The sequence below is a fragment of the Oncorhynchus kisutch genome, unplaced genomic scaffold (assembly GCF_002021735.2).
Source record: "Oncorhynchus kisutch isolate 150728-3 unplaced genomic scaffold, Okis_V2 Okis09a-Okis19a_hom, whole genome shotgun sequence".
NCBI lineage: Eukaryota > Metazoa > Chordata > Actinopteri > Salmoniformes > Salmonidae > Oncorhynchus > Oncorhynchus kisutch.
Window position 1 is genome coordinate 2,617,249 of NW_022261985.1, and position 16,476 is coordinate 2,633,724.

Below are 16,476 nucleotides of genomic sequence, written 5' to 3' on the forward strand. Positions count from 1 at the left end.
TTAATTGTGTGCATCATTATGTTAACATTCTTATTTACAGGGGAGGAAAAGTGGGAAAAATTCAATGTTGAATGGTATTTAATTGAAATGAAAGAAGCAGAACTTTGACCCGGATGTGAAGGATGGAGCACGTCTGGCTAATCAAAAGGTTTTATCTTGTGGTAATTGAATAGTCTTGAGCACCAGTCTCTTTAGTTAACCTTGCACTCCTTGTCATTGCCAAAGACATCGGCCTTTCGTCAATATCAACGTTCAATATGAGCTGGATTTACAGCAGAGGTGCTCATAGACGGGTTAGTTGACAACGTCACAAAAACAATGTGCACGCTTCAATGGGGCAGAAGTCTGTGAGATGTTGAGATTCTGGAAGGTCAAATAGCGAGCTACAATGACAATAAGCTGCCATGTGGGGAATTGTAACTGGCTCGTTTCAGCTTATTTCTTGATATCATATCTTGTTTTGAGGTGTTTCGACTGATTTCATGGCAATGCTAATAAGGCACAAATATACTATCTAGCTAAACAACAACTTTAACAATATATATGAGAGACAAGTGCTCGTTATGCAAATGTATTTGTTCTCAATAAACACTGGAGCTGAAACATAGTTAACATGTGGTCAACAATCTAATCCAACCTGTCTGTTTGCCCCATAGTTGTGCAGGCGACACTTTTGTTTCTAAACACCCAACCCCTCTTATTCGTGGTTGGAAATAACATTAACATTTTCCATGAAAACATGTGGAGCCTCGAAAATAGAATATGAATTTATAACAAAGTCAAAAACAAACATTTAGCTGTTAGCTAGACAAGTTGTTGTACTAAGAAGTTTTGTGGTTAGAATTGCAGTATGTATTTAGTTATAGAATTTAGATGTGAGCCAGCAACTTTTGAAAGACTGGTTTTGTTTGGACAAACAAAACACGGTTGCTTAGCAACAGGATGCAAACAGGATACAAACTCGGCAACAGGATACAAACTCGGGTAGCTGTAAAAGGGATGGAATCAGGATAGAGAGAAAATGATTGAATGTTCACAAGTGAAGATGGCAGAAAGGCCATGGAGTAGGGAGTGGATTAGCTAAAGAGAGCGGTACTCAGGTTAGTCATTTAATGTCTGAACAAAAATGGACTTAGGCAGTATTATACCAGAGTATTATACCAGTGTGCAGACAGATTTATGTTTTTGTTCTACATTATCCTGTCTGATCCAGCATTTGGGACAAGGGGCTTTTACAGATGTGCTCATACCACTCCATTAAATGAAATGATGTCTCCCTTACCTAAAGGCCATTGTGCAGGTCTGACTAGAAACTCTATCGCTCTCCATCTTATCATCATTATTATCTGAAGTTGTGGAAGCCATCGCCCAACAGATCACCTTGAATTAGTTGTTGTTGTTTTTAAAAGAGACTTTGAGACGCTGTTCTAATGAAAAGCTCTATATAAAATAAATTTACTATTTGTATTACCTTGACTGCCCAGATGGACTGCTCCAGCGGGTGGAAGAGTTTGAAACAGAAGCCGTCCTTCTTTGAGGGTCTCTCGATGAGCTCGCAGGCGTTGAGCAGCACCGTGCCCACCCACTGGCCGTTCTTATGGGTCTTGTAGATGAGAAGAACCCCCGGCTTCAGCACACACCACAGCTTGGTCCAGCTCTTCAGAGTACCCCGGATCTGAGGAGCAGACACGTGGCCAAACACACACACTCAGACATAAAATACACCAAATATCATCATGTCTAATAAACTATGTTCAAATATATATTTATTTTGTTGGAAACTTCTATCAACAAGTGCACTTGTGAAAATTCTAGAGAAACTTCAATAGATAATAGCAGATTCTTATGGCTTTATAGTTTGTTGCATGTAAAGTAATATTCAAGTAATTGCAGCACATGGCCCACGTTTGTGTACAGTCCAGAAACAAGAAGCAGGGCAAGTCGAACCTTGAGCCAGTCAGCCATGACAATAACAGAGGGGTCTGTGATGGTGCTGAGGAGCTCCTTGGTGGCTCTCTTCTTCTCCTCACGGTAGTTCTTCTTCTGTACCTGCAGGGGCCACACACAAACATCACGCTACAGTGTTTCCCCTAGCTGTACCTGCAGGGGCCACACACAAACATCATGCTACAGTGTTTCCCCTAGCTGTACCTGCAGGGGCCACACACAAACATCATGCTACAGTGTTTCCCCTAGCTGTACCTGCAGGGGCCACACACAAACATCACGCTACAGTGTTTCCCCTAGCTGTACCTGCAGGGGCCACACACAAACATCACGCTACAGTGTTTCCCCTAGCTGTACCTGCAGGGGCCACACACAAACATCATGCTACAGTGTTTCCCCTAATGTCTAGAGTCCTGTCCAGGGGTTGTACTTCTACATCAAGCTGCCTCACGCAACAGAAACAGGGCCGTTCTGACAAGCTACTTACTATAAGATCATCCTTAGGCTGGTCTCTGCTGTAAGTCTCCCTACTTACCTTGAGCGACTCCTTCTTGGTGAGCTTGTTACCGGACGACGAGACATCCTTGTCAGAGCCATTGTAGAGCTTGGACTCTGACTGTGGAGACATGGAGGAGGACGTGAGCGTATAGTCAGCTGGGAATGGCTCACTAGTGCCCTTCTAACCTGAGAGAAACAGTTTCCATCTGGTGACACTAGGACAGAAGTGTTACTGTATTACTGGATGTGATGAGCATGTGGGGAGCTGTCTGGCCCAAACTGGGGATCTGTCTGGTCCAAACTGGGGAGCTGTCTGGTCCAAACTGGGGATCTGTCTGGCCCAAACTGGGGATCTGTCTGGCCCAAACTGGGGATCTGTCTGGCCCAAACTGGGGAGCTGTCTGGCTCAAAATGAGGTGGGTGGGTGCTACACATTGGCGGTTGGATGAGGTGAATTACCCCTCTTACTATGTAAAGCACTTTGAGTCCCTGGGAAATCATTATTCCCATCCAATAGACTGCTGTATTAGAGTTGTCTGGGCGCCACTCAAACTTTAGCACCAGTCAGATTGATTTACCCGATCATACTAGGTACACACACACTCATCTGGTGTCTGGAGCACACTTGGCGTTTTTTGGCTTCTGAAGTGATGTCAATAAAGGAGCCTTGAGAGTATCCTGACACCTGGAAGACAACTAACAGGCCTCCGATACCACCATGATACCAGCCCCCAATGGAAGTCCTGCAATAGTAATCGCAGTCTCAGGTTGAGGCTACCACGAACAACGCTTGTGGGAGGCTGTACCGAGTAAAGAGGGAGAGGAGCGGACTGGAAGTAAAGAGGCAGAGGAGAATGCGAAGTAGTTGGAGTTAAAGAGGAGAGGACTGGGTAGTAAAGAGGAGATGAGAGGACTGGAGTATAAGCGGAGGAGAGGAGAGGGGAGAGGACTGGAGTAAATGAGGAGAGGCGAGGACTGGAGTAAAGAGGAGAGGAGAGGACTGGAGGTAAGAGGGAGAGGAAGAGACTGGAGAGTAACGAGGAGATGAGAGGATGGAAGACTGGAGTAAGAGGAAGGAGGACTGGAGGTAAAGAGGAGAGGACTGGAGTAAAGAGGAGAGGACTGGAGTAAAGAGGAGAGGACTGGAGTAAAGAGGAGAGGGACTGGAGTAAAGAGGAGAGGACTGGAGTAAAGAGGAGAGGACTGGAGTAAAGAGGAGAGGACTGGAAGTAAAGAGGAGAGGACTGGAGTAAAGAGGAGAGGACTGGAAGTAAAGAGGAGAGGAGAGGACTGGAGTAAAGAGGAGAGGAGAGGACTGGAGTAAAGAGGAGAGGAGAGGACTGGAGGTAAAGAGGAGAGGACTGGAGTAAAGAGGAGAGGACTGGAGTAAAGAGGAGAGGACTGGAGTAAAGAGGAGAGGACTGGAGTAAAGAGGAGAGGACTGGAGTAAAGAGGAGAGGACTGGAGTAAAGAGGAGAGGACTGGAGTAAGAGGAGAGGACTGGAGTAAAGAGGAGAGGACTGGAGTAAAGAGGAGAGGACTGGAGTAAAGAGGAGAGGACTGGAGTAAAGAGGAGAGGACTGGAGTAAAGAGAGAGGAGAGGACTGGAGTAAAGAGGAGAGGAGAGGACTGGAGTAAAGAGGAGAGGAGAGGACTGGAGTAAAGAGGAGAGGGAGAGGACTGGAGTAAAGAGGAGAGGAGGAGGATGGTAAGAGAGGAGAGGACTGGAAGTAAGAGGTGAGGAGGGACTGGGAGTAAAGAGGAGAGGAGAGGACTGGAGTAAAGAGGAGAGGAGAGGACTGGAGTAAAGAGGAGAGGAGAGGACTGGAGTAAAGAGGAGAGGAGAGGACTGGAGTAAAGAGGAGAGGAGAGGACTGGAGTAAAGAGGAGAGGAGAGGACTGGAGTAAAGAGGAGAGGAGAGGACTGGAGTAAAGAGGAGAGGAGAGGACTGGAGTAAAGAGGAAGAGGAGAGGACTGGAGTAAAGAGGAGAGGAGAGGACTGGAGTAAAGAGGAGAGGAGAGGAGGACTGGAGTAAAGAGGAGAGGAGAGGACTGGGAGTAAAGAGGAGAGGAGAGGACTGGAGTAAAGAGGAGAGGAGAGGACTGGAGTAAAGAGGAGAGGAGAGGACTGGAGTAAAGAGGAGAGGAGAGGACTGGAGTAAAGAGGAGAGGAGAGGACTGGAGTAAAGAGGAGAGGAGAGGGACTGGAGTAAAGAGGAGAGGAGAGGACTGGAGTAAAGAGGAGAGGAGAGGACTGGAGTAAAGCGGAGAGGAGAGGACTGGAGTAAAGAGGAGAGGAGAGGGACTGGAGTAAAGAGGAGAGGAGAGGACTGGAGTAAGAGAGAGGAGAGGACTGGAGTAAAGAGGAGAGGAGAGGACTGGAGTAAAGAGGAGAGGAGAGGACTGGAGTAAAGAGGAGAGGAGAGGACTGGAGGTAAAGAGGAGAGGAGAGGACTGGAGTAAAGAGGAGAGGAGAGGACTGGAGTAAAGAGGAGAGGAGAGGACTGGAGTAAAGAGGAGAGGAGAGGACTGGAGTAAAGAGGAGAGGAGAGGACTGGAGTAAAGAGGAGAGGAGAGGACTGGAGTAAAGAGGAGAGGAGAGGACTGGAGTAAAGAGGAGAGGAGAGGACTGGAGTAAGAGGAGAGGAGAGGACTGGAGTAAAGAGAGAGGAGAGGACTGGAGTAAAGAGGAGAGGAGAGGACTGGAGTAAAGAGGAGAGGAGAGGACTGGAGTAAAGAGGAGAGGAGAGGACTGGAGTAAAGAGGAGAGGAGAGGACTGGAGTAAAGAGGAGAGGAGAGGACTGGTATTTATGTATATATTTATGCTGTCCCTGTTTTATTATTGGAAAAACAGAACAGCCGCTGCCTATAGAACAAATATACCATTGAAGTGTGGTTCAAATCCAGCCCACTGCTATTTCAGGACACTCTCCTCTCTTCTCTCTCCTATTCAGTAGAATCCACCAACCAGGATTTCTATAAAACCTTGGATGTTTGGGAAAGTAACCAGAATTTTGCAACCCTAGGCCTTAGTTCTCATTGGAAGTTGAACAGTGGGTTCTGTTGAGAGGCCTGGAATGGTTGGGTTTCTGTTTTTGATGATGGTTTGATGTACATGTGATTAATAATGAATGAAGCTCACAGCCGTGGCGAGGTTGAAATTGTTGGCTTGTTCTTTTACAGTAACTCCCTTACTCTCTGGTCTCATTAGGACTATGTCTTACACACTGAAATGGGTTTCATCAGCACCCTCCCTTCCTACTCTCCTCTCAACTCCTACTTGCTCATAAAGAGTTGATGGTAAAGCATGAGGCTTTAATGGTTGGGGACTTTGGCCAAAGAAATAAACTCGATTTCAAAGGTTTCTGCTTCAGAGTGAGTGGATGGGTTGTTTTCTGTCCTTGTACATCCTGTAAAGAGAGAAAGGAGAGAGCTGTGAGAGGAGAGGTCTGGGGTGTATTTTTGGACCGTACCTTGCTCTTGGATATGGAGTGAGACGAGTCCTCTTTCGGAGGCAGGGAATCTTCTTTCCCCCGATCGAAACCTGAAAAGAGAGAAACCAATCAGCCCAAACGCCCTCCATGTGTCCCTGAGGCACTGAAATGGTGTAGGGTGAAGTTGCCCCTAGACGCTGATCTTGGGTCAGTTTTGCATTTTCCCCACTAATGGTTAAGGTTCGGATTGGTGAAGGGGAAACTAGGCGAAACTTTACCCCAGAGCCACCTTCTGTCAGCAAGGTCAGACTAAATGGAGAGTACTTTCTAGCAAGCCAACCACAGCTGAGCTCCTCCTTTAAAGTGGCTGTTGTGAGAGAACAGCAGCAGTCCCCTGTGTACAGGCCCTGCTCTTTACCAGAAGGCTCCAGGCCCTCTGAATATTTAATGGCCAGTGCCTCCATCCTCACAGCCCATTTTGTAATGAGCGCAGAGTCAGGAAGGACAGACACAGAGGCACACAGTTATAGACTGATAATATCATTTGGATTAGTGATGTGGGACAAAATGTATAGTTACATATCACAATATTATTTTGGATGATACATCAACATTTGACTCAAAGTAGCGCTACTACTTTGAAAAATATAATTTTTTTCATCCTATAGCTTGTTCTCCATCTTCTTTTGCAATAGTGAGCCAACATGTTTTCAGTACTTTCATTTCCCTGACCAACCTGACCAAACTCCTTTTCTCATGCTCTCTCTTGTTTCTGCAGCAGACATAAGGTGAGAAACATGTTTGGAATATCAAATCGATGGAAAATCACAGTATCGAATCACACTACATATAAAATCACAATACATGTACACTACCGGTCAAAAGTTTTAGAACACCTACTCATTCAAGGGTTTTTCTTAGTAAAGAATCAAAACTATGAAATAACACATATGGAATCATGTAGTAAACAAAAAATGGTTAAACAAATCAAAATATATTATATTTTTGAGATTCTTCAAATAGCCACACTCTTGGCATTCTCTCAACCAGCTTCACCTGGAATGCTTTTCCAACAGTCTTGGAGGAATTCCCACATATGCTGAGCACTAATCCGACTAATCCCAAACCATCTCAATTTGGTTGAGGTCGGGGGATTGTGGAGGCCAGGTCATCTGATACAGCCCTCCATCACTCTCCTTCTTGGTAAAATTGCCCTTAACCAGCCTGAAGGTGTGTTGAGTCATTGTCCTGTTGAAAAACAAATGATAGTCCCACTATGCGCAAACCAGATGGGATGGCGTATCCCCACACCATAACACCTCCTCCTTAATGCTTTACGTTGGGAAATTCACATGCAGAGATCATCCATTGATCCACACTGAATCTCACAGACACAGCGGTTGGAACCAAAAATCTCCAATTTGGACTCATCAGACAAAAGGACAAATTTCCACAGGTCTAATGTCCATTGCTCGTGTTTCTTGGCCCAAGCAAGTCTCTTCTTATTATTGGTGTCCTTTAGTAGTGGTGTCTTTGCAGCAATTCGATCATGAATGCCTGATTCACACAGTCTCCTCTGAACAGTTGATGTTGAGATGTGTCTGTTACATTTATTTGGGGTGCAATTTCTTAGACTGGTAACTCTAATGAACTTATCCTCTGCAGCAGAGGTAACTCTGTGTCGATCATTCCTATGGCGGTCCTCATGAGAGCCAGTTTCATCATAGCGCTTGATGGTTTTTGAGACTGCACTTGAAGAAACTGACAAAGTTCTTGAAATTTCCCATATTAACTGACCTTCATATCTTAAAGTAATGCTGGACTGTCATTTCTCTTCGCTTATTTGAGCTGTTCTTGCCATAATATGGACTTGGTCTTATAGCAAATAGGGCTATCTTCTGTATACCCCCCTACCTTGTCACAACTGATTGGCACAAACACATTAAAAAGGAAATACATTACACAAATGATATTTTAAGAAGGCACACCTGTTAATTGAAATGCATTCCAGGTGATTACCTCATGAAACTGGTTGAGAGAATGCCAAGAGTATGCAAAGCTGTCATCAAGGCAAAGGGTGGCTACTTTGAAGAATCTCAAACAAATCAAAATACATGTTATATTTAACACTGTTTTGGTTACCACATGATTCCATATGTGTTATTTCATAGTTTTGATGTCCTCACTATTACTCTACGATGTAGAAAACAATCAAATAAAGAAAAACCCTTGAATAAGTAGGTGTTCTCGAACCTTTGACCAGTAGTGTATTTGCACATAAGTATCAAATCAAATGCACCAAATACAATTAGTGTAGACTTTATAGTGAAATACTTGCTTACGAACCTTTCCCGAAGATGCAGAGTTAAAAAATTATAACAATAAAGAAATACACACGAATGGAGCTACACACAGGGAGTACCAGATCAATGTGGAGTTATATACAGGGAGTACCAGATCAATGTGGAGTTATACACAGGGAGTACCAGATCAATGTGGAGTTATACACAGGAAGTACCAGATCAATGTGGAGTTATACACAGGGAGTACCAGATCAATGTGGAGTTATACACAGGGAGTACCAGATCAATGTGGAGCTACACACAGGAAGTACCAGATCAATGTGGAGCTACACACAGGGAGTACCAGATCAATGTGGAGTTATACACAGGGAGTACCAGATCAATGTGGAGTTATACACAGGGAGTACCAGATCAATGTGGAGCTACACACAGGGAGTACCAGTACCAGATCAATGTGGAGCTACACACAGGGAGTACCAGTACCAGATCAATGTGGAGCTACACACAGGGAGTACCAGATCAATGTGGAGCTACACACAGGGAGTACCAGATCAATGTGGAGTTATACACAGGGAGTACCAGATCAATGTGGAGTTATACACAGGGAGTACCAGATCAATGTGGAGTTATACACAGGGAGTACCAGATCAATGTGGAGCTACACACAGGGAGTACCAGATCAATGTGGAGTTATACACAGGGAGTACCAGATCAATGAGGAGTTATATACAGGGAGTACCAGATCAATGTGGAGTTATACACAGGGAGTACCAGATCAATGAGGAGTTATATACAGGGAGTACCAGATCAATGTGGAGTTATATACAGGGAGTACCAGATCAATGTGGAGTTATATACAGGGAGTACCAGATCAATGTGGAGTTATATACAGGTAGTACCAGATCAATGTGGAGTTATATACAGGGAGTACCAGATCAATGTGGAGTTATATACAGGGGAGTACCAGATCAATGTGGAGTTATATACAGGTAGTACCAGATCAATGTGGAGTTATACACAGGGAGTACCAGATCAATGTGGAGTTATACACAGGGAGTACCAGATCAATGTGGAGTTATACACAGGGAGTACCAGATCAATGTGGAGTTATACACAGGGAGTACCAGATCAATGTGGAGTTATACACAGGGAGTACCAGATCAATGTGGAGTTATACACAGGGAGTACCAGATCAATGTGGAGCTATATACAGGGAGTACCAGATCAATGTGGAGTTATACACAGGGAGTACCAGATCAATGTGGAGTTATACACAGGGAGTACCAGATCAATGTGGAGTTATACACAGGGAGTACCAGATCAATGTGGAGTTATACACAGGGAGTACCAGATCAATGTGGAGTTATACACAGGGAGTACCAGATCATGTGGAGTTATATACAGGGAGTACCAGATCAATGTGGAGTTATACACAGGGAGTACCAGATCAATGTGGAGTTATACACAGGGAGTACCAGATCAATGTGGAGTTATACACAGGGAGTACCAGATCAATGTGGAGTTATACACAGGGAGTACCAGATCAATGTGGAGTTATACACAGGAGTACCAGATCAATGTGGAGTTATATACAGGGAGTACCAGATCAATGTGGAGTTATACACAGGGAGTACCAGATCAATGTGGAGTTATATACAGGGAGTACCAGATCAATGAGGAGTTATATACAGGGAGTACCAGATCAATGTGGAGTTATATACAGGAGTACAGATCAATGAGGAGTTATATACAGGGAAGTACCAGATCATGTGGAGTTATACACAGGGAGTACCAGATCAATGTGGAGTTATATACAGGGAGTACCAGTACCAGATCAATGTGGAGTTATATACAGGGAGTACCAGATCAATGTGGAGTTATACACAGGGAGTACCAGATCAATGTGGAGTTATATACAGGGAGTACCAGATCAATGTGGAGTTATACACAGGGAGTACCAGATCAATGTGGAGTTATACACAGGGAGTACCAGATCAATGAGGAGTTATATACAGGGAGTACCAGATCAATGTGGAGTTATACACAGGGAGTACCAGATCAATGTGGAGTTATATACAGGGAGTACCAGATCAATGTGGAGTTATATACAGGGAGTACCAGATCAATGTGGAGTTATACACAGGGAGTACCAGATCAATGTGGAGTTATACACAGGGAGTACCAGATCAATGTGGAGTTATACACAGGGAGTACCAGATCAATGTGGAGTTATACACAGGGAGTACCAGATCAATGTGGAGTTATACACAGGGAGTACCAGATCAATGTGGAGTTATACACAGGGAGTACCAGATCAATGTGGAGTTATACACAGGGAGTACCAGATCAATGAGGAGTTATATACAGGGAGTACCAGATCAATGTGGAGTTATACACAGGGAGTACCAGATCAATGAGGAGTTATACACAGGGAGTACCAGATCAATGAGGAGTTATATACAGGGAGTACCAGATCAATGAGGAGTTATACACAGGTAGTACCAGTACCAGATCAATGTGGAGCTATATACAGGGAGTACCAGTACCAGATCAATGTGGAGCTATATACAGGGAGTACCAGATCAATGAGGAGTTATACACAGGGAGTACCAGATCAATGAGGAGTTATATACAGGGAGTACCAGATCAATGAGGAGTTATACACAGGGAGTACCAGTACCAGATCAATGAGGAGTTATACACAGGTAGTACCAGTACCAGATCAGTGTGGAGCTATATACAGGGAGTACCAGTACCAGATCAATGAGGAGTTATATACAGGGAGTACCAGATCAATGAGGAGTTATATACAGGGAGTACCAGATCAATGAGGAGTTATACACAGGGAGTACCAGATCAATGAGGAGTTATACACAGGGAGTACCAGATCAATGAGGAGTTATATACAGGGAGTACCAGATCAATGAGGAGTTATATACAGGGAGTACCAGATCAATGAGGAGTTATACACAGAGAGTACCAGATCAATGAGGAGTTATATACAGGGAGTACCAGATCAATGAGGAGTTATACACAGGTAGTACCAGTACCAGATCAATGTGGAGCTATATACAGGGAGTACCAGTACCAGATCAATGAGGAGTTATTCACAGGTAGTACCAGATCAATGAGGAGTTATACACAGGGAGTACCAGATCAATGAGGAGTTATACACAGGTAGTACCAGTACCAGATCAATGTGGAGCTACACACAGGGAGTACCAGTACCAGATCAATGTGGGGCTATATACAGGGAGTACCAGATCAATGTGGAGTTATACACAGGTAGTACCAGTACCAGATCAATGAGGAGTTATATACAGGGAGTACCAGTACCAGATCAATGTGGAGCTATATACAGGGAGTACCAGATCAATGAGGAGTTATACACAGGTAGTACCAGTACCAGATCAATGAGGAGTTATATACAGGGAGTACCAGTACCAGATCAATGAGGAGTTATATACAGGGAGTACCAGTACCAGATCAATGAGGAGTTATACACAGGTAGTACCAGTACCAGATCAATGAGGAGTTATACACAGGTAGTACCAGTACCAGATCAATGAGGAGTTATACACAGGTAGTACCAGTACCAGATCAATGAGGAGTTATACACAGGTAGTACCAGAACCAGATCAATGTGGAGCTACACACAGGGAGTACCAGATCAATGAGGAGTTATACACAGGTAGTACCAGTACCAGATCAATGAGGAGTTATACACAGGTAGTACCAGTACCAGATCAATGAGGAGTTATACACAGGTAGTACCAGAACCAGATCAATGTGGAGCTACACACAGGGAGTACCAGATCAATGAGGAGTTATACACAGGTAGTACCAGTACCAGATCAATGAGGAGTTATACACAGGTAGTACCAGTACCAGATCAATGTGGAGCTATATACAGGGAGTACCAGTACCAGATCAATGAGGAGTTATACACAGGTAGTACCAGTAACAGATCAATGAGGAGTTATACACAGGTAGTACCAGTACCATATCAATGTGGAGCTATATACAGGGAGTACCAGTACCAGATCAATGTGGAGCTATATACAGGGAGTACCAGATCAATGAGGAGTTATACACAGGTAGTACCAGTACCAGATCAATGTGGAGCTATATACAGGGAGTACCAGATCAATGAGGAGCTATATACAGGTAGTACCAGTACCAGATCAATGTGGAGCTATATACAGGGAGTACCAGATCAATGTGGGGCTATATACAGGGAGTACCAGATCAATGTGGAGCTATATACAGGGAGTACCAGTACCAGATCAATGTGGAGCTATATACAGGGAGTACCAGTACCAGATCAATGTGGGGCTATATACAGGGAGTACCAGATCAATGTGGATCTATATACGGGGAGTACCAGATCAATGTGGAGCTATACACAGGGAGTACCAGTACCAGATCAATGTGGAGCTATATACAGGGAGTACCAGTACCAGATCAATGTGGGGCTATATACAGGGAGTACCAGATCAATGTGGCGCTATATACGGGGAGTACCAGATCAATGTGGAGCTATATACAGGGAGTACCAGATCAATGTGGAGCTATATACAGGGAGTACCAGATCAATGTGGAGCTATACACAGGGAGTACCAGTACCAGATCAATGTGCAGATGTAGGAGATATTTGGTATAGTGATAACATTGTATCGTGAGGTCAGTTCCCAGCCCTAGTTTGGTTTTATGAGTCAGATAGCCAGGCTAAGTCCCAAATCAAATCCTATTCCCTACACACTATATACAGGATAACAGATTTTTAGGATGCAGATGGTACACACAGCGACATGACGCCCACAGGAGACAGGCTTCACCAAGTCCACAAGATACATTGGCATTTGGAAAGTTACGGCACTTTCAGAGATGACATGGGATTTCTCTGTCAGGGGCTAAACACCTTGCCCTGATAATAGAACCTTATAGCCCACTAATTCTAAGCCAGGTTCCCACTAATGCTCCCACTAAGATGAAAGTAGGGGAAGTTCAACTGTGTTCACCACATGTGTGAGTTCAATCACCTGCATGTTGCACAGCAAGGGAGCTTGTGAATAATTCATTAGGATTGCGTCCCAAATTCTCTTTAGGGCCCATATGACTCTGGTAAAATGCAGTGCACTATATAGGGAGTAGGGATGCATCCTAGATCTCAGCAGTCTGAAAAGCAGATCAGTATGACAGCTGTCTTAAAGTGTTGTTTCTGATTCACAACATCTGATAGAAAATGAGCTGTGATTGACACAGCCCCCTGGTGCCAACCACACACACACACACACACACACGAGAGAGAGAGAAATAGGACCTTGTCTGTGCCAAAGCAGATTGCCAGAACAGGAGGAACATTGCCACTGAGTCAGAGAGGACGTTCTCAATCTGCTGTACTCACTGCAGCCATTAAGAGACGACTATGAGAGATATCCAAGGTTAAGCTGCTCAAACAACCAGCCTGGATCCAAACAGTGCATAGATCAAGGTCAACATCTGATCTGAGATCTGACATTAACAGATTCTGTCGAACTTGACAGGTCCTTTTCAGGGATTTATCGCTAAATGCCTTTCGGTTGACAAACTTCAAACTAAGGGGATTATTAAGTCGTCAACCCATTACTCTGTGATAAGGTCCATTAGTGAGAAATTCTAAAGCTTTTAAAGATGGACTGCTGCCAGTAAGATTGCACCTAAATCAACAATTTTTCGGATCATCAAGAACTTCAAGAAGAGCGGTTCAATTGTTGTGAAGAAGGCTTCAGGGCGCCCAAGAAAGTCAAGCAAGCGCCAGAAGCGTCTCCTAAAGTTGATTCAGCTGTGGGATCGGGGCACCACCAGCACAGAGCTTGCTCAGGAATGGCAGCAGGCAGGTGTGAGTGCATCTGCACGCACAGTGAGGCGAAGACCTTTGGAGGATGGCAGCAAAGAAGCCACTTCTCTCCAGGAAAAACAGCAGGGACAGACTGATTCTGCAAAAGGTACAGGGATTGGACTGCTGAGGACTGGGGTAAAGTCATTTTCTCTGATGAATCCCCTTTCCGATTGTTTGGGGCATCCGGAAAAAGCTTGTCTGGAGAAGACATCAGTCCTGTGTCATGCCAACAGTAAAGCATCCTGAGACCATTTATGTGTGGGGTTGCTTCTCAGCCAAGGGAGTGGTCTCACTCACAGCCATGAATAAAGAATGGTACCAACACATCCTCTGAGAGCAACTCCTCCCAACCATCCAGGAACAGTTTGGTGACGAACAATGCCTTTTCCAGCATGATGGAGCACCTTGCCATAAGGCAAAAGTGATAACTAAGTGGCTTGGGGAACAAACCATTGATATTTTTGGTCCATGGCAAGGAAACTCCCCAGACCTTAATCCCATTGAGAACTTGTGGTCAATCCTCAAGAGGCGGGTGGACAAACAAAAACCCACAAATTCTGACAAACTCCAAGCATTGATTATGCAAGAATGGGCTGCCATGTGGCCCAGACGTTAATTGACAGCATGCCAGAGCGGATTGCAGAGGTCTTGAAAAAGAAGGGTCAACACTGCAAATATTGACTCTTTGCATCAACTTCTTATAATTATCAATAAAAGCCTTTGACACTTATGAAATGCTTGTAATTATACTTCAGTATTCCATAGTAACATCTGACAAAAATATCTAAAGACACTGAAGCAGCAAACTTTTTGGCAATTAATATTTGTGTTCTTTTGGCCACGACTGCTCTCATAACCATCAATACCATGAATATAAAATACTGAAGACGATTCACAGACTACCAATTCTATTAGACATAAGGGCATATGATATGTCTCCTGAGATCTCCTACCACAACCACCTCAACATACGCAGCACAATCAAGAGCTACTATTGAGGGTTGTCAACAATTACAATATGTATTAGGCCTATGAAATAGAATGATTATTACAAGATTGGTCGTCTCACAAGCAGAATCTAAAGCTGCTGTTGGGTTTGAAAAACAACACGCTATGTCCTATATATGGACGTTTTAAACAACATGTCTCATTTTGTGGAGATCCGAGGACAATGTCGTGGGATGAAAAGACGACAGACTGGAGAGGGGCCCTTGAGAGGCTCCTCCAGGCTCCACACATCCTCAGAACCCACTGAACAAGCTCATCTCCATGGAGACAAGGTCGATAAGTGGCCCCAAGTGCACTTAGAAGGACCCTTCCTATTTCCAATATATGGTCTAGGGCACTAGGGTTGGGTCGGGGCACACTCAGTGAGACTCTAGGGTTTGTCTCCTCCATCTTCAAAAAGGAAATTGGTTATGCAAGAACACCATCTCATTACCAAAACCAAGAGAAAGGGGAGAGAGAGAGAAAAAGAGAGATATGAGTTTAGGCTTGAAGGAGAGGCTCTTGGGTAATCAGGCTACTCAAAGCCTATTCACTGCTATCTTGCCTGCCTTATTGTGCAGACAGACAGTTCACACACACACACTAAAGGCACGGACAGACCGCTAGGATTGTTGAGCATCTACCGGCCGAGAGTAATCAGCACCTCTGAACAGAGTGCCGGTCGTAACTTGCAAACCGATTCTACATTTAGAAACGGGCAAAAATGACGTCCGTCAGTCACCAACGGCTGGTAACTACAACACAAAGCTCCGACAACAAACCAACTAACGGCAAATGAAAAGGCTGCTTGCTTACTGTGCAAACTGACAATGGGTCTGGTGAGTTCTCCTTTAGACAACAGGACAAAGAGACCATTCAAAAATTTGACGTGCTGTTTAAAGTACCCTTAAATAACCTGTTTTTATTTACATTTTATTTAACCTTTATTTAACTAGGCAAGTTAGTTAAAGAACACATTCTTATTTACAATGCCGGCCTACACCGGCCAAAGCTGGGCCAATTGTGCGCCACCCTATGGGACTCCCAATCACGGCCGGTTGTGATACAGCCTGGATTCTGTAGTGACGCCTCAAGTACTGAGATGCAGTGCCTTAGACCGCTGCGCCACTCAGAAACACAATCCCAATTCAATCCCTAGCCCATACATCACTTTAACCCTGTTGCATATACCCATCCAATCTTTTCAGATCTATCAGGGGAAATGGGCTGGGATCTAGGAGTTGATTGGGGACTAGGCCTATATCGAGTTGACTTGGGACTGGGCCTATATCTAGGAGCTAATTTGGGACTGGGCCTATATCTTGCCCCCTTTTGGAGAAGCTTGTCCTAAAATAATGGCTGAATTGGAACTGGGCCTATATCTAGGAGCTGATTTGGATCTGGGCCTATATTGAGTTGATTTG

The 16,476-nt window shown here is 44.4% G+C and overlaps 1 protein-coding gene across 4 annotated transcripts in view; it reads right to left on the reverse strand.

The window, feature by feature from the left end:
- Nucleotides 1-16,476, reverse strand: part of LOC116360508 (oxysterol-binding protein-related protein 8) — a 151,870-nt gene that overhangs the window by 23,564 nt on the left and 111,830 nt on the right. For all 4 annotated transcript variants that reach the window (XM_031815181.1, XM_031815182.1, XM_031815184.1 and 1 more), the window contains 4 exons: nt 5,921-5,991; nt 2,483-2,563; nt 1,948-2,049; nt 1,472-1,675 (listed from right to left, as the gene is read on the reverse strand). In XM_031815181.1, coding sequence (XP_031671041.1) covers nt 1,472-1,675; nt 1,948-2,049; nt 2,483-2,563; nt 5,921-5,991 — 458 coding nt within the window. The remainder of the gene's footprint in view (nt 1-1,471; nt 1,676-1,947; nt 2,050-2,482; nt 2,564-5,920; nt 5,992-16,476) is intronic.